This window comes from Panulirus ornatus, chromosome 52, assembly GCF_036320965.1.
Source record: "Panulirus ornatus isolate Po-2019 chromosome 52, ASM3632096v1, whole genome shotgun sequence".
NCBI classification, from domain to species: Eukaryota; Metazoa; Arthropoda; class Malacostraca; order Decapoda; family Palinuridae; genus Panulirus; species Panulirus ornatus.
Window position 1 is genome coordinate 11402650 of NC_092275.1, and position 20000 is coordinate 11422649.

At 41.3% G+C, this 20000-nt stretch overlaps 1 protein-coding gene across 1 annotated transcript in view; it reads right to left on the reverse strand.

The window, feature by feature from the left end:
- Positions 1–20000, reverse strand: part of LOC139764987 (aminopeptidase N-like) — a 201806-nt gene that overhangs the window by 16958 nt on the left and 164848 nt on the right. The window contains exons 8-12 of the mRNA XM_071692040.1: positions 13398–13554; positions 13008–13089; positions 3398–3578; positions 3215–3274; positions 1604–1716 (exon numbers count right to left, since the gene is read on the reverse strand). Coding sequence (XP_071548141.1) covers positions 1604–1716; positions 3215–3274; positions 3398–3578; positions 13008–13089; positions 13398–13554 — 593 coding nt within the window. The remainder of the gene's footprint in view (positions 1–1603; positions 1717–3214; positions 3275–3397; positions 3579–13007; positions 13090–13397; positions 13555–20000) is intronic.

The following is a 20000-nucleotide window of genomic DNA, read 5'->3' on the forward strand; positions in this document are numbered from 1 at the left end:
TAATTATTGCTAGTATGTTACCGCAGCATGACCAAAGAGAGATCAGTGTCTGAGAGGTAGCATATGATGCCACTGCGTTATGATGATTGATTAAATGAATTATTCAATAACTTTGAAGATATTAGCAGTGTTGCTCTGAACATTCCCTGGGAGCTTATTCAGTGCATTAATAATGTCGCTGGTGAGGAAATATTTCGTACTTTCAAGATCAACTCGGTGACCTGTAAGTTTCATGCCATTTCCTCTCGTTGATAATGCTGGTGCTACTGTAAAGAAACTCCAGAATGTCAGCCTTGTTGAATCCTTTAAGTATTTTAAAACAATCTATTGATTTGCCTCGGAGACGCATCTTGCTTAGAGAGAGCAAGTTTAATTCTCGCACGCTGTCCTCATATGAGTTATTACGCAAGGAAGGAATCAATATAGTTGCTCTTCGCTGGTGGCCCAGAACTGCATTGCATATACGAGGCGAGGTCTCACTAGACTTAGGTATAACGGCAATATCTCTTCCTTTTTCGTGTACGATAAGTTTTAGTTAATAAATCCTAATATCCTACGTGTTTATTTGGCAGCTTCCTTACAATGCTGGGATAATTTGAAGTTGTTGGAGACGCTGACCACTAGATCCTTCACATAAGGAGTGTCCATCAGTCCATAATAGAATTTTTTGTTGAGGTTTTTACTTGTAACAGCTGACATATATTGACGTTAAATGGCACTTGCCATTTTCTTGACCATTCACCGATTTTGTTTACATGCTCTTGTAATCTTAGTTGGTACTTCATCAAGCTCTAGTTTGATATGGAAAATTCTTGCACCTGGGTAGACAGGACTGTATTCTTGGCTCTCTAATTCCTCGCCATGTGTTTACCCAGATTTCTGACCAGCGAATCTCCAAGAAACACTGAACAGTCATCGTCGGTCTTCTCTTGCAAGTCCTTTAATCACTGCTTGTGAGAGGGGCCGACGGGGGAGGGAGGGGGAGAAAGTTGTCCCATGAGGAAGGGGGAGGGGAATGGCTAGTTGGGTGGTTGAGGTGTAACGTAAACCTTGTGGAGGTTATGGAATTAGGGTGAGGGAGGGCCTTAGTGGTGGTTCGGGACTGGGAGTTTGGGAGAAGATGAGAGGAGTTTAGGTAGGGGTGAGAGGAGGTAGCAGGACGGGGGTGGGTTGGGACAGGCGGTTGGTGTGGGAGGGTAGGTTGTGTGGTGGAGGGTGCGACCGAGGGAAGGATGGCTCAGGATGGTGAGGGGAAGTTGGCGCTAGGGGCAGGTACTTAGGGTAAGGTCAGGGTGCCCCATTTTCAAAAGCTGTATCTCGTCCATAAGCAGTAAATTTTCCTCAGTTAAGACTTTGAACGCTGCCCTAATTTCACTTAGATCACTTTGAACTTTTCTTCCAGATTACCACGGTTTACGCAGAACAACCCATCCTTGTACGCTCCGTCTGGTCCCGTTATCATAAAATCCTTTGTAAAACATCAACCACAGGATGTACATACATGGGTAGCTGGTGCTATGGTAATAAACAATTTACATATGTAAACTGAAGGGTCAGTCAATATAAATAAAAGAGGAGGATCACTAGATCGTAAGTGAATCACTTGTTGATGGTATATGATCTTGATGGCTGGGCGGTGACCTCACTTGATTGACTAATAGGTGGCACAGAGCCACACGTCCCACCAGCACGACGTAATTTACTGTTCTTAGAACCCTGTTTGGTGTGGTTTGCAGTTTGTTATGTTTGCTTGTGAGAGGATGGAAGATCATGCAGATGAGGTATTTAGCGTGTGTGTTGCTTTTCTTTTGATGCTTTAGGTGTGAGGGGTGAATGTCATGTGTGTCTTTTGTTATACCTAGAAGGACGGCGTTTTGATAGGGAGTGATTGTCTATTCAGGGTGACTAGAGGATGTAAGATGGATTCATGTCTGTCTGAGGTAAAAAGAGTTGACTGAAGACTTCTTTCGAAATGAAAACATTCTCCTTTGGATGAACTGTTTTTCAAGTTGTCTAATGGTGTGCCCCATGTTTGTTGTTACTTCTATGGTATCAGGGTGTTGTGATGTGTTTGTGAGGTCGTCTACGTATGAAAGGACCTTCACTTTGTGGTTTGCTCTAAGTAACGTGAGATTGTGCGAGAAGAGACTGAAGAGAGCTGGAGAAGAACTGCTCCACAGAGAATTCCAATGGAACGTTTAAGTGTTATCAAGGTAGCCATTGTAAGTTGCTCGTGTACGCCCACCTATCATTAAATTGTCCATCCAATAATGATACAACTGGAGCGATGATGACTTTACTTTTCTAACTATGAAGTATTCTAGATTGTGTCCAGTGTGAAAAAAATCCGTCGATCAGCCCGCTTCAGTATGCCTCAGGATGTCCTTCCTTTACTCCTCCTGGCTTCTACTTCATATTAGAAATTTCGCTTCTAAGCGATGTATATCTTCCACCTATGCTTCAAGATGGTCGACTGATCGTTCTTATGATGAGAAAGCCCTGAATTCACGCCTGTAATTAAAAAAATATGAGTACACGTGAGTTTTCTAGGCGCACTGGGCGTTCAGAGCGCATGAGCAAGTGGCTGCTTGCCAGCGCTCGTGGCTCCATTGCCGTGCTCGTGACTCCACTGGCAAAGTCATCCCACCGTCAAGACCTATGTGAAGAAATACAAGGACTGAAGATAGCAACAGTGGAGTAAGATGGTATTTTCCGATGGAAGTTCCTTCAAAGTTTGTGCAGTCGAGTCAGGGAAGGGTAAGGGGTACGGACGGTGCCAGCCGGTATGACTCGTTTCACAGTGAAGACGGCAAAACACCCAGATGGTGTGATGATCCACCTATTGATGCAATGGGTATGAGACGGTTGTAATTCTCTCCTAAAAACAACAGTGAATGGAGTGCAGTATATCAAGGTGCTAGAGGACCATCTGCTTCTTTTTTATGAGGTTCATTGGTGTGATCACTTTATGCAAGATAGTACCCTTAGTCATAAGGCTAGAAAGGTGATGAACTGGTTATCCAAGAAAAACGTTTACCTGCTGAAGTGTCCTGGGAACCTGGGAACTCCCCGGACCTTACCCAATCGAGAAATGCTGGAACCATATGAAAGTCAAGCTGTGTTCCTACAACACCTCATCAGAGGCTGGCCTCATTACGGAGATTAAGACCTTATGGATCCAAAATATGGACCTAGAATACTTATGGAATCTTACCAATTCAATGCTCAAACGTCTGCAGATGGTACTCAAGGCCAAGTTGTAGAAGACATAGTACTACAATGTAAGTGTAACATTTGAATTTTGTGGTACAGTGAGGGGGAAGAGGGCGGCCAAGTTTTTTGTGTGGAACAAGTTCGGTACGGACAGGGTATACTGTGAAAGACGTGACGTATTCACCTGCGTTAATCTGGCGGTACCGTTGTGATCCCTGGAAACATAGATGACGGGAAAACCCTCCTGCCGAGTCCAGGTGTCCATAATAGTTTTAACGGAGACTTGCGGAGGTAACGACCCATCCTCATGTGCTGCTGTCGTCATGAACCTCCATAAGTCATCTTGGTCTGCATTGTCATATCTCCTGTCGGGAAACACGTTGCATTAACATGCAAAAGAAGAGAAATTGTTTTACAATATAACACAAAAAAATCTTTCAAAGAAATTGGGAAAGTCTCCTGAAAATAATGCACACACACATTATATATATATATTTAGGGAGAATAAAAAGGTGTTCTGGAAGGAGGTAAATAAAGTGCGTAAGACAAGGGAGCAAATGGGAACTTCAGTGAAGGGGGCTAATGGGGAGGTGATAACAAGTAGTGGTGATGTGAGAAGGAGATGGAGTGAGTATTTTGAAGGTTTCTTGAATGTGTTTGATGATAGAGTGGCAGATATAGGGTGTTTTGGTCGAGGTGGTGTGCAAAGTGAGAGGGTTAGGGAAAATGATTTGGTAAACAGAGAAGAGGTAGTAAAAGCTTTGCGGAAGATGAAAGCCGGCAAAGCAGCAGGTTTGGATGGTATTGCAGTGGAATTTATTAAAAAAAGGGGGTGACTGTATTGTTGACTGGTTGGTAAGGTTATTTGATGTATGTATGACTCATGGTGAGGTGCCTGAGGATTGGCGGAATGCTTGCATAGTGCCATTGTACTAAGGCAAAGGGGATAAGAGTGAGTGCTCAAATTACAGAGGTATAAGTTTGTTGAGTATTCCTGGTAAATTATATGGGAGGGTATTGATTGAGAGGGTGAAGGCATGTACAGAACATCAGATTTGGGAAGAGCAGTGTGGTTTCAGAAGTGGTAGAGGATGTGTGGATCAGGTGTTTGCTTTGAAGAATGTATGTGAGAAATACTTAGAAAAGCAAATGATTTGTATGTAGCATTTATGGATCTGGAGAAGGCATATGATAGGGTTGATAGAGATGCTCTGTGGAAGGTACTAAGAATATATGGTGTGGGAGGCAAGTTGTTAGAAGCAGTGAAAAGTTTTTATCGAGGATGTAAGGTATGTGTACGTGTAGGAAGAGAGGAAAGTGATTGGTTCTCAGTGAATGTTGGTTTGCGGCAGGGGTGTGTGATGTCTCCATGGTTGTTTAATTTGTTTATGGATGGGGTTGTTAGGGAGGTGAATGCAAGAGTTTTGGAAAGAGGGACAAGTAAATCTGTTGGGGATGAGAGAGCTTGGGAAGTGAGTCAGTTGTTGTTCGCTAATGATACAGCGCTGGTGGCTGATTCATGTGAGAAACTGCAGAAGCTGGTGACTCAGTTTGGTAAAGTGTGTGAAAGAAGAAAGTTAAGAGTAAATGTGAATAAGAGCAAGGTTATTAGGTACAGTAGGGTTGAGGGTCAAGTCAATTGGGAGGTAAGTTTGAATGGAGAAAAACAGGAGGAAGTAAGGTGTTATAGATATCTGGGAGTGGATTTGGCAGCGGATGGAACCATGAAAGCAAAAGTGAATCATAGGGTGGGGGAGGGGGCGAAAGTTCTGGGAGTCTTGAAGAATGTGTGGAAGTCGAGAACATTATCTCGGAAAGCAAAAATGGGTAGGTTTGAGGGAATAGTGGTTCCAACAATGTTGTACGGTTGCGAGGCGTGGGCTATGGATAGAGTTGTGCGCAGGAGGATGGATGTGCTGGAAATGAAATGTTTGAGGACAATGTGTGGTGTGAGGTGGTTTGATCGAGTAAGTAATAATAGGGTAAGAGAGATGTGTGGAAATAAAAAGAGCGTGGTTGAGAGAGCAGAAGAGGGTGTTTTCAAATGGTTTGGGCACATGGAGAGAATGAGTGAGGAAAGATTGACCAAGAAGATATATGTGTCAGAGGTGGAGGGAACGAGGAGAAGTGGGAGACCAAATTGGAGGTGGAAAGATGGAGTGAAAAAGATTTTGAGTGATCGGGGCCTGAACATGCAGGAGGGTGAAAGGCGTGCAAGGAATAGAGTGAATTGGATCGATGTGGTATACCGGGGTCGACGTGCTGTCAATGGATTGAATCAGGGCATGTGAAGCGTCTGGGGTAAACCATGGAAAGTTGTGTGGGGCCTGGATGTGGAAAGGGAGCTGTGGTTTCGGGCATTATTGCATGACAGCTAGAGACTGAGTGTGAACAAATGGGGCCTTTGTTGTCTTTTCCTAACGCTACCTCGCACACATGAGGGGGGAGGGGGATGTTATTCCATGTGTGGCGAGGTGGCGATGGGAATGAATAAAGGCAGACAGTGTGAATTGTGTGCATGTGTATATATGTATGTGTCTGTGTGTGTATATATATGTGTACATTGAGATGTATAGGTATGTTTATTTGCGTGTGTGGACGTGTGTGTATATACATGTGTATGGGGCTGAGTTGGGCCATTTTCTTTCGTCTGTTTCCTTGCGCTACCTCGCAAATGCGGGAGACAGCGACAAAGCAAATAAAAAAAAATAATATATATATATATATATCATACAAACCTTCAACAGCCAGGATCGAACCCGGGACCCCTGAGTAACAGGCGGGAGCGCTACTGCTAGGCCATGATCGCCCCTAATAGGGAAATGACTAATTCGAACCCTATGTACTTGAATACCCTTCGTCTCATGTTGGTGAGCAACGGGCTCTACACCGGTCATTTCCCATCAGGCTCACACAACCAGCAGATAGCATTTTACCGAACCTAACTGTACAACGCGGAGGTAAGGCTAGGAAAAGGCAACAAAGGCCACATTCGTTCACACTCAGTCTCTAGCTGGCATGTGAATGCACCGAAACCACAGCGTCCTTTTCCACATCCAGGCCCCACAAAACTTTCCATGGTTTACCCTAGACGCTCCACATACCCTGGTTCAATCCATTGACAGCACGTCGACCCCGTTATACCACATCGTTCCAATTCACTCTATTCCTTGCACGCCTTTCACCCTCCTGCATGTTCAGACCCCGATTGCTCAAAATCTTTTACATTCTATCCTTCCACCTCCAATTTGGTCTCCCACTTCTCGTTCCCTCCACCTCTGACACATGTATCCTCCTTGTCAATCTTTCCTCACTCATTCTCTCCACGTGACCAAACTATTTCAATACACCCTCTTCTGCTCTCTCAACCAATCTTTTTTTTTTTACCACACATCTCTCTTACCCTTTTATTACTTACTCGATCAAACCACTTCGCCCCACTTATTGTCCTCAAACATCTCATTTCCAACACATCCACCCCCCCTCCGCACAACCCTACCTATAGCCCACGCCTTGCAATCATATAACATTGTTGGAACCACTATTCCTTCAAACTTACCCAATTTTGCTTTCCGAGATAACATTCTCGCCTTCCACACACTTTTCAACGCTCCCAGAACCTTCGCCCCCTCCCCACCCTGTGACTCTCTTCTGCTTCCATGGTTCCATCCGCTGCTAAATCCACTCTCAGGTATCTAAAACACTTCATTTCCTCCAGTTTTTCTCCATTTAAACTTTACTTCCCAATTTACTTGTCCCTCAACCCTACTGGACCTAATAACCTTGCTCTTATTCACATTCATTCTCAGCTTTCTTCTTTCACACACTTTACCAAACTCAGTCACCAGCTTCTGTAGTTTCTTACCCTAATCAGCCGCCAGCGCTGAATCATCAACGAACAACAACTGACTCACTTCCCAAGCTCTCTCATCTTCAACAGACTGCATACTTACCGCTCTCTCCAAAACTATTGCATTCACCTCCCTAACAACCCCATCCATAAACAAATTAAACAACCATGGAGACATCACGCACCCCTACCGCAAACGAACATTCACTGGGAACCAATCACTTTCCTCTCTTCCTACCTGTACACATGCCTTACATCCTCGATAAAAACTTTTCACTGCTTCTAGCAACTTACATTCCACACCGTATACTCTTAATACCTTCCACAGAGCATCTCAACTCTATCATATGACTTCTCCAGATCCATAAATGTTACATACAAATCCATTTGTTTTCCTAGGTATCTCTCACATACATTCTCCAAAGCAAACACCTGATCCACACATCCTCTACCACTTCTGAAACCACACTGCTCTTCCCCAATCTGATGCTCTGTACATGCCATCACCCTCACAATCAATACCCTCCCATATATATATATATATATATATATATATATATATATATATATATATATATATATATATATATATATATATATATATATATACATTCTTTCTTTTTCTTTCAAACTATTCGCCATTTCCCGCATTAGCGAGGTAGCGTTAAGAACAGAGGACTGGGCCCTTGAGGGAATACCCTCACCTGGCCGAATTCTCTGTTCCTTCTTTTGGAAAAAAAAAAAAAAAAAAAAAAAAAAAAACGAGACGGGAGGATTTCCAGCCCCCCGCTCCCTCCCCTTTTAGTCGCCTTCTACGACATGCAGGGAATACGTGGGAAGTATTCTTTCTCCCTATCCCCAGGGATATATATATATATATATATATATATATATATATATATATATATATATATATATATATATATATATATATATATATATATATGTGTGTGTGTGTGTGTATGTGTGTGTGTGTGTGTGTGTGTGTGTGTGTGTGTGTGTAAGAGGATAAGAAGGGAGGGATATGTGAGTCAAGTTTCAGGAAAGGAACCTGGATATTCTAGCCCTGAAACAAAGCAAAGTATAAGAAAGGGAGGGGGATTTGGTTTGAGAACATCATGGGATAAAGTCAGGGGTCAGTATGAAGGTGAGAGCCAAGGAAGTGGTAGTACTACTACAGAAGTAGGAGTGGTGGGAATGTATGAAACAACGTAAAGAAGGGAACTCCAAACTGATGTGCGTAAAAATGAAAGTGGATGACGAGAGATGGCTGTTTACGTGCTTATACACCTAGCCACGAAAAGAAAGACTAAGGGAGGCAAGTGCTGTGGGTGCAGCCAAGAGAGCATTGTGACGAGTCGTTAATGTAATAAACGACCATAGGCTGGTAGTTGGCTTTGGTCGACTCTTGTTACAATTGTTGTCCTACTGTTATCATCAAGGCTGCCAGCCCTCGCTGCGTCAGTCCCAGCCAGGCAGCTGGCTCTTACACTCTCTCCTGCCCTGTACAATGTTATTGCTGTTGGCTGTTTAATAGAGAATTGGAATTTCTGTCGATCCTTTTAATACAAAGTTACGCCACATGGTGGCAGCGGTGAATTGGACTGCGTTTTGAAGGCTGGTTATGGCGTCATCACACCTCTTACAACTCCCACCATATTTTAAGATTCACGAGCGGAATGCAGCCGAGTTGTGGAGGGACTGGAGAAGCCGGTGGGAGTGTTATGCAGTGACGACGGAACTGAGCAATAAGAAGCCACAGGTTCAAGTATCGGTGCTTTTGACTGTGATTGGAGTTGAATCACACAAGATTTTCGACACATTCGAATTAACTACAGATCAAAAGAAAGACACGAACAAGTGCTCCAAGCTTTTGAAGAATATTGCCAACCCTTGTGCATCACAACGTTTGAGAAGTACAGGTTCACCCTACGTAGACAACAACCGAGTGATTCGTTTGAACAGTATGTCCCATGCTTCGTCAACTTGTCTTCAATTGTAATTTTGATAATGTTACACCATATCATGTCATTATAAGGGATCGCAAAATATTTGGCGCACACGATAATTAGGTTCCAGATCGTTCGCTTCGAGAGAAAAATATAACCTTAGACCGCACTTTGGAAATATGCCGAGCTAGTGAAGTGTCCAAAGCTCAGCAAGGAGAAACAGATGAAGTAAACAGTGGAAATGTACATGCATTCACGTAGAGAGAGGCAGCCGAGTGGTGCGGTCAAGCCAGTGGAAAAGAATATGGGTATCAAGATGTCTACAAGTTGGGAATGGATCTCTGACTAGATTTTGTGGAAGAAGTCACATGAAACAGAGGGAAAGTTGTCCATCCTGGGGCAAAGTGTGTTCAAATTATGAAGGTCGAAACTAATTCAAAGTAAAGTGGCAACACTTTAAGAAAAAACGCAATCTTTGTATAAAATAAAAAATTTGTTACATAGATAAACAGAGAATCACTCGTGTAAAGTGAAATACTTATTTACTAGAACAATGTAGTACATCAATTGCCTCATTAAAAGACATATAGATAAATGTAATCAAAACATCCCGCAAATACATAACTTAAAGTAGTAATGTCTTTGCCTCAGCAGTAATTGCATTTCATTAAGAATTATTACATAAAACAATCTAATCATTTATTCCATTACGTATTGCACCCTTATGATCCTGGTGAAGAGACGTGTTAGAGCATATGGAGAAGTTGAACTGTCTCAAGTTGGTTGCTGATCCACTGGGGTTGAGTATTATGGTCGTGTATATTCACTAAGTTCTGGAGTGATTATATTTATTCATATGTCCTTTACTGAGGCAATTGATGTACTACATTGTTCTAGTAAATAAGTATTTCACTTTACACGAGTGATTCTCTTTTCATTTATGTAACTATTTTTCTGTTTTATATAAATATTATATAAATATTGCTGTTGGTTGTTTAATAGAGAATTGGAATTTCTGTCGATTCTTTTAATACAACGTTACATCACAAGTGTGTCAGCAGTTATGATGCAAGAGACCGAGTTCTAGAGATGGTTGACGTAGATGCGTAAGGGAGTAACAAGAAGTTGGGTGTACAAGTGAGAGTACAGGTAATTCAGTAAGATGGATGAAATGATAAAAGACTTGAGGATTTGAGGGCTGGTAATTGAAAATATCTGGTTTAAAAATAGGGACATACATAAGTATACGTGGGTGAATAGGAAAGACGTTAATCGGGCATTACTCTATTACATGCAAATTGATAGGCTTGGAGAAGAGAGGCTCTTGGATGTAAATTTGATGAAAGGGTCTGCTGGAGGGATTTCTGGTGATTACCTGGTGGAGGTGACATTGAAGTTTTGTAGAAATTTTCGGAAAAGAGGAAATCATATGGGTGAGAAAAAGATAATGAAAGTGAATTAACTCGGAAAAGAGACTTGTGTGAAAAAATACTAGGAGTTATTGAGTGTAAAATCGCAAAAGATGAGAGTAAACGAAACAAAGGGATGGATGAGGAATGGAAGAAGTTGTTTAGAGAGGCAGTGCCGGCACTTGCAAGAGAAGTATGTAACATACGGAAGATGAGAGGTGGGCATGTGTTAAAGGAAAGCGAGTGTTGCCAGTGAAAGGGAAAAGAGAAGTTTATGGGCGGTACTTACAGTAAGAAGTGTGAGAGATTGGGAGACTTACAAGTGAAAGAGGCAGGAGGTCAAGAGGAAGGTGCAGAGGCTGAAAATGAGGGCAAGTAAGAGTTGGGGTGAATTAGTATCAGTAAACTTCAGGGAGAATAAGATGGTTTGGAAGGAGGTAAACAGTGTAGACATAAACAGGGCAGCGATAGAACCATGGAAGCGAAGGTGAGTTATGGGGTGGATGAGAGGAGCGAAGGTTTGGGAACAATGAGAAATATGTGGACAGAGAAGTCACTGTTTGAAAGGTCGGAAATTGGTGTATATAAAAGTACAGTAGTCCCGACGATGTTGTATGATTACGAGGTATTTACTGTACATGATGATATAGGAAAGAGGATGGATATGTTAGAAATGGAATGTTTAAGGACAATATATGGTGTGAGGAAGGTTTATCGAGTAAGAAATGATTGAGGAAGAGAGGTATTATAAAAAAAGAAAGTACGGTTTACATGAGCTTACATGAAATAGACAGACAACATTAGGCCAACTGGACTACGACTGGGTTGCATGGTAAAATAATTCTCAACTTGACAAGAAAATGTAACTTCCCTCAGCAGTTTTTTTAAGCTATCACTGACTCCCCGCTGCTGCACATTAGCCTTCTACTGTCCCAGTTGACGTCGTCGTTTATACAGTTTATTTTTGACATTTTTCTCGGAGTATACCTGAATTCATAAAATATTTGTCTAAATGAATTTTGAAGGCATTTATGGTCTTAGCATTCACGACGTCTGACGGTTACTTATTCCAGTGCTCAACACATCTATAGGAAAAGAAGCCTTTTCCCACATCCGTACTACATCTTTTAGTTTTGAGTTTCATTCCATTTGTTCTGATAACTGTATTTTCTTGTATTTCGAAAGGATTTTCGTGATTTACGTTATCCAACTTGTTCAGAATTTTGAACACTTGGATTAAGTCGCCGCGAAGTCTCCGTTTTTTCAAGGGAGAAGAGATCCAATCTTTTTAGCATCTCTTGGTATGCCAGATTTGTAAGGTATGGGATCAATTTTGTAGCGCGTCTTTGTGCTTGTTCTAGTTTTTCCTCGTCGTTTTTATAGTTTGGGGACAAAACTGGACTGCATATTCAATGTGTGGTCTTATTAGAGAATTATAAAGTGTAATGATTGATTCTGGTGTCTTGTAATCTATGTTCCTGGCTATGAAACCTAACATTTCGTTGCCCTTTTTACTTGCTACTTGACACTGTTTAGTGTACTTCAGATTATTGCTAATGACAACTCTTACATACAAAGTACCAAGTACATTCAACAGACATATCCCTTTATCATTCGACAACTGATATTCATCCACATGCCTCTATGCAGTCCAAACGTCACTCTTCTTTCTGATGCTGCACATTAGTTTTGACGCCCACTCCTCTCCCAAGGTGATCATCAAGTCTTACATAACTCTCCTCTCCCAAGGTGATCATTAAGTCTTACATAACTCTCCTCTGCCAAGGTGATCATCAAGTCTTACATAACTCTCCTCTCCCAAGGTGATCAAGTCTTACATAACTCTCCTCTCCCAAGGTGATCATCAAGTCTTACATAACTCTCTCTCCCAAGGTGGTCATCAAGTCTTACATAACTCTCTCTCCCAAGGTGGTCATCAAGTCTTACATAACTCTCCTCTCCCAAGGTGGTCATCAAGTCTTACATAACTCTCCTCTCCCAAGGTGGTCATCAAGTCTTACAAAACTCCCCTCTCCCAAGGTGGTCATCAAGTCTTACATAACTCTCCTCTCCCAAGGTGATCAAGTCTTACATAACTCCCCTCTCCCAAGGTGGTCATCAAGTCTTACATAACTCTCCTCTCCCAAGGTGATCAAGTCTTACATAACTCCCCTCTTCCAAGGTGATCATCAAGTCTTACATAACTACCCTCTTCCAAGGTGGTCATGAAGTCTTACATAACTCCCCTCTCCCAAGGTGATCATCAAGTCTTACATAACTACCCTCTTCCAAGGTGGTCATGAAGTCTTACATAACTACCCTCTTCCAAGGTAAACGTCAATCTTAATACTGCTCTTCTCTCTCAGTGCTGATGTGAGGGAAGGGAGAGGATAAGCCCTCACCAGGTTGCTGCCAGAACGAATCTATAATCGGTCACAAGAAAGATCAGATAAATTCATCCAAAGATTTATCTTAAAATATGATGTTAGTGGACGAAAATAAAAGTTAATGTGCTTGACTTGAGGTTATTACTCTTAAAAAATTGTTGTACCCCAAATTTAGCAAGTAACAGACTATATCGCTTACTTGGCAGACAGGTAGCTGGTAAGGCCTTTCTTAAAAGTGTCTGCAGTGAGGAAGTGTTGCATCATTCGTATAACGGCTGCACCTGAAGTAATGCATTACATTAGTTCATGTTCGATTAAGTTTTGTCTTCTTTTGCTCAAACTTATACTTTGGTAGAAGATTCTGTTATATAAGAATGTTAATCAAGTTACATACCAACAAAATATCTTATATGTCTACAACTTTTCGTTAAGTTGCCACGACAATTGATCAACGATATAATAAACCATGAGAAAAAAGCACGAATGGACGATTGGCTTTAAGACTAAATCCCATTTGTAATAAAATGTCAAACAAATGCACAAGCACAGTAATCAGTGAGCTCACTTGCTCTAATATACTGAAGTTTACCTTTTCTATAAGGAATTTCATCGAAGACTTGGTTTATCTCTGCTGGGTCGGAGACGGACACACTAAGAGGATGGGAGGTACGAAGGGCATCTCCCTTCATCACTTGTTGCACTTTTGTAACAAGAAACTGGTCTAGCATACGCCATGACGGTTCCATCTGTAAAATATAACTTCACTTACTATCACAGTATACTTTCGGTCAAAAATTGTTAATCACATTCTGATCAGCAGAATCATTAAAGGATCTAGATTGGTAAGACAACAGATTTATGAATGAAAAGATAAATCAGTTATCCTATTTCCCCGTTAATCTCTCTCTCTCTCTCTCTCTCTCTCTCTCTCTCTCTCTCTCTCTCTCTCTCTCTCTCTCTCTCTCTCTCTCGTATACAAACACAATCCAAAATAATAGAACTTCATAATGCTAACTAGAACGTAATCACCTAAGTAACCACCCCTTCAGATAAGCTTCCGAATTTCAACCCCCGATCAGCTTGCTAAACTTATCTCTGCGGAGATTTCAATGCCCACCATTCACTTTAATCAAGGTTTACACACAAGGTCGCCAAGTTGAACCAAGTCTCTCACAATATCCTCAACCTCCACAACCAGACTACCAACCCACCATATTCAGCAGTCGGCCCCGCCTCGCATCACCTACTCACCAACGCTACACAGAAGAAGGAACTGGAACATACAGCACGGTTGTTCTCTGACCACTTTCCCATCCAGCTAACACTTCACCTGGCCCACCTAAGTCAAACCACCAAAAATACTTATATAAAGTACAGGAAAGTAGACTGGCCAACCTTCACACAGCACATGGAGACAAAGTTCCAAAACTTCAGTGTAGATGACTTCCTTGCCCTAGGTCATGGGGTCTCATACTTCTTCATCAACGTCTCCAGCCAAGCCAGCAAAATGCATTTACCACAAGGACATGGATGGGAATTACAGCTCAAACTTCTTCCTATACGTTACATACCTTATACTAAAGCAAAGAAATCAGATTAGACAAGAGCACTCATCATCAGCAATTCCAAAATGTAAATAACACCGTCAGTAACCTAATCACTAAAAGACAAACTGAAAACTGGCACCCATTCCCCGACACAATGAACGGCAAGATCCACAGCAACCAACTCTAGCGCACATTAAGGAAGACCCACACTTACCACACCAGTTCATTCCCTACTCATATAACACTTTTGACCTTTTTTCATGAAATCCTTTATCCCCTAAAACGCACAAATGTATTCATGAGACACTACTCAAAAATTAGCTACAAACCAAGTTTACCTCTAAGTAGGAGCTACGAAAAACCTACTTGTGGCAATAAACAACAACAAATCATTCTACACTGTCCTCCAAAGCATCCTCACACAAAATTTGATAGACATCACCCTCCACAAAGATGACAAAAAGTGGTTGCCCAACTTCATACACGGAAGCCATGGCAGATTCCCTCACAATATATTCACCTTTCAAACACGTAAACTCTGCAATGGAGTTCCCTGGGAGCAGTTCTATCTCCAACCCTTTACGGTAACCAACAAAGCACAACAGGAATTACTTTTCATACGGAGACGACCTCACAATCAGATAACAACATCTTGACACCAGAGTAGCAACAACAAACATATTCAGCACCATATCACACAATTGGAACACTGACTCATCCAGAACAGAATGTCTGCATCCCCAAAGAAGTCTTCAATCACTCATTCAATTCCAGATAGACTCCTTCCAGTCACATTGCAGGGACAGTCACTCCTACTGAACATAACACCAACCATTCGGAGCATCAAGAAGGACACACACATAACATTCATTCCCCACATTACAGACGTCGACACAAAAGCTGCACATGTATATGTCTTTGTATGTGTGTGTATATGTATGTATATGTGCATATGTTGATATGTATATGTAAGTGTCTGGGCGTTATTGGATTACGTGTTAATTGATAGGCGCGTGAAAGAAAGGTATTTGGATGTTAATTTGTTGAGAGTTACAACTGCAGTGATGTCTGATCATCATCTTGTGGAGGTGATGAAGGTTTGTAGAGGTTTTCAGAAAAAAAAAGAGAGAATGTTGGGGTGAAGCAAGTGGTGAGAGTAAGTGAGCTTGGAAAGGAGACTTGTGTGAGGAAGTACCAGGAGAGACTAAGTGTAGAATGGAAAAAGGTGAGAGCAAAGGACGTAAGGGGAGTGGGGAGGAATAGGGTGTATTTCGGGAAGCAGTGATGGCTTGCGCAAAAGATACTTGCGGCATGAGAAGCGTGGGAGGTGGGCAGATTAGGAAGGGTAGTGAGTGGTGGGTTTGTATATGCATATATATGCGGGTGGTTTGGGCCATTCTTTTGTCTCTTTCCTTGCGCTACCTCGCTAACGCGGGAGAAAGCGACAAAGTATGATAATAATAATTATATATATATATATATATATATATATATATGGCCCAACCCCCCCCATACACATGTACATACACACGTCCACACACGCAAATATACATACCTACACAGCTTTCCATGGTTTACCCCGGACGCTTCACATGCCCTGATTCAATCCACTGACAGCACGTCAACCCCTGTATACCACATTGCTCCAATTCACTCTATTCCTTGCCCTCAATTCACCCTCCTGCATGTTCAGACCAGGTGAGGATATTCCAAAAAAGGCCCAGTCCTCTGTTCTTGACGCTACCTCGCTAATGCGGGAAATGGCGAATAGTTTAAAAGAAAAGAAAAAGATATATATATATATATATATATATATATATATATATATATATATATATATATATATATATATATATATATATATATATATATATATGTATATATATATATATATATATATATATATATATATATATATATATATATATATATATATATATTTATATATATATATATATATATATATATATATATATATATATATATATATATACATATATATATATATATATATATATATATATATATATATATATATATATATATATATATATATATATATAAATAGATATATATATATATATATATATATATATATATATATATATATATATATATATATATATATATATATATATATATATATACATATATATATATATATATATATATATATATATATATATATATATATATATATATATATGTATATACAGCGCTGGTGGCTGATTCTTGTGAGAAACTGCAGAAGCTGGTGACTGAGTTTGGTAAAGTGTGTGGAAGAAGAAAGTTAAGAGTAAATGTGAATAAGAGCAAGGTTATTAGGTACAGTAGGGTTGAGGGTCAAGTCAATTGGGAGGTGAGTTTGAATGGAGAAAAACTGGAGGAAGTGAAGTGTTTTAGATATCTGGGAGTGGATCTGGCAGCGGATGGAACCATGGAAGCGGAAGTGGATCATAGGGTGGGGGAGGGGGCGAAAATTCTGGGGGCCTTGAAGAATGTGTGGAAGTCGAGAACATTATCTCGGAAAGCAAAAATGGGTATGTTTGAAGGAATAGTGGTTCCAACAATGTTGTATGGTTGCGAGGCGTGGGCTATGGATAGAGTTGTGCGCAGGAGGATGGATGTGCTGGAAATGAGATGTTTGAGGACAATGTGTGGTGTGAGGTGGTTTGATCGAGTGAGTAACGTAAGGGTAAGAGAGATGTGTGGAAATAAAAAGAGCGTGGTTGAGAGAGCAGAAGAGGGTGTTTTGAAGTGGTTTGGGCACATGGAGAGAATGAGTGAGGAAAGATTGACCAAGAGGATATATGTGTCGGAGGTGGAGGGAACGAGGAGAAGAGGGAGACCAAATTGGAGGTGGAAAGATGGAGTGAAAAAGATTTTGTGTGATCGGGGCTTGAACATGCAGGAGGGTGAAAGGAGGGCAAGGAATAGAGTGAATTGGAGCGATGTGGTATACCGGGGTTGACGTGCTGTCAGTGGATTGAATCAAGGCATGTGAAGCGTCTGGGGTAAACCATGGAAAGCTGTGTAGGTATGTATATTTGTGTGTGTGGACGTATGTATATACATGTGTATGGGGGGGGTTGGGCCATTTCTTTCGTCTGTTTCCTTGCACTACCTCGCAAACGCGGGAGACAGCGACAAAGTATAATAAAAAAAAAATAATATATATATATTATCCCTGGGGATAGGGGATTAAGAATACTTCTCACGTATTCCCTGCGTGTCGTAGAAGGTGACTAAAAGGGAAGGGAGCGGGGGGGCTGGAAATCCTCCCCTCTCTTTTTTTTTTAATTTTCCAAAAGAAGGAACAGAGGGGGCCAGGTGAGGATATTCCAAAAAAGGCCCAGTCCTCTGTTCTTAACGCTACCTCGCTAACGCGGGAAATGGCGAATAGTTTGAAAAAAAAAAAAATATATATATATATATATATATATATATATATATATATATATATATATATATATATATATATATATATATATATATATATATATAATTTCTTTAATCATTCTTTGTCGCTGTCTTCCGCGTTAGCGAGGTATCGCAAGGAAACAGACGAGAGAATGGCCCAAACTACCCACATACACATGCATATACATAAACGCCCACACATGCACATATACATACCTATACATTTCAAGTATACATACATATACATACACAGACATACACATATATACACATGTACATATTCATACATGCTGCCTTCATCCTTTCTCGACGTCACTTCGCCACACATGAAATTGCAACCCCCCCCCTCCCCCGCGTGCGAGCAAGGTAGCGCTAGGAAAAGACAACAAAGGCCACATTCATCCACACTCAGTCTCTAGCTGTCATGTGTAATGCACCGAAACCACAGCTCCCTTTCCACATCCAGACCCCACAGAACTTTCCATGGTTTACCCCAGACGCTTCACATGCCCTGGGTGAATCCAATGACAGCACGTCCACTCCGGTATAACACATCGCACCACTTCACTCTATTCTTTGCTCGCCTTTCTTCCTCCTATATGTTCAGGCCCCGATCGCTCAAAATCCTTTTTTACTCCATCTTTCCACCTCCAATGTGGTCTTCCACATCTCCTCCTTCCCTCCACCCCTGACACATATATCCTCTTTGTCAATCTTTCCTCACTCATCTCTCCATGTGATCAAACCATTTTAATGCACCCTCTTCTGCTCTCTCAACCACACTCTTTTTTTACCGCATATCTCTCTTACCCATTCACCACTTAATCGCTAAAACCACCTCACACCACATATTGTCCTCAAACTTCTCATTTCCGACACATCCACCCTCCTCTGCACAACCTTATCTATAGCCCATGCCTCACAACCATGTAACATTGTTGAAAACACTATTCCTTCAAACATACCCATTTTTGCTTTCCAAGATAACGTTCTCGCCTTCCACACATTCTTCAACGCTCCCAGAACCTTCTCCCCCTCCCCCACCCTATGACTCACCTCCGCTTCCATGGTTCCATCCACTGCTAAATCCACTCCCAGATATCTAAAACACTTCACTTCCTCCAGCTTTTCTCCATTCAAACTTACCTCCAGCCACCAGCTCTGTATCATCAGCGAACAACAACTGACCACTTCCCAAGCTCTCTCATCCACAACAGACTGCATACTTGCCCCTCTTTCCAAAACTCTTGCGTTCTCCCCCCTAACAACCCCATCTATAAACAAATTAAACAACCATAGAGACATCACGCACCCCTGCCGCAAACCAACATTCACAGAGAACCAATCACTTTCCTCTCTTCCTACACGTACATATGCCTTATATCCTCGATAAAAACTTTTCACTGCTTCTAACAACTTGCCTCGCACACCATGTATTCTTAATACCTTCCACAGAGCACCTCTATCTAGTCTATCATATACCTTCTCCAGATCCATAAATGCTACATGCAAAGCCATCTAAATTTATATATATATATATATATATATATATATATATATATATATATATATATATATATATATATATATATATATATATATATATATATATATATATGTGAATAAGAGCAAGGTTATTAGGTACAGTAGGGTTGAGGGTCAAGTCAATTGGGAGGTGAGTTTGAATGGAGAAAAACTGGAGGAAGTGAAGTGTTTTAGATATCTGGGAGTGGATCTGGCAGCGGATGGAACCATGGAAGCGGAAGTGGATCATAGGGTGGGGGAGGGGGCGAAAATTCTGGGGGCCTTGAAGAATGTGTGGAAGTCGAGAACATTATCTCGGAAAGCAAAAATGGGTATGTTTGAAGGAATAGTGGTTCCAACAATGTTGTATGGTTGCGAGGCGTGGGCTATGGATAGAGTTGTGCGCAGGAGGATGGATGTGCTGGAAATGAGATGTTTGAGGACAATGTGTGGTGTGAGGTGGTTTGATCGAGTGAGTAACGTAAGGGTAAGAGAGATGTGTGGAAATAAAAAGAGCGTGGTTGAGAGAGCAGAAGAGGTTGTTTTGAAGTGGTTTGGGCACATGGAGAGAATGAGTGAGGAAAGATTGACCAAGAGGATATATGTGTCGGAGGTGGAGGGAACGAGGAGAAGAGGGAGACCAAATTGGAGGTGGAAAGATGGAGTGAAAAAGATTTTGTGTGATCGGGGCCTGAACATGC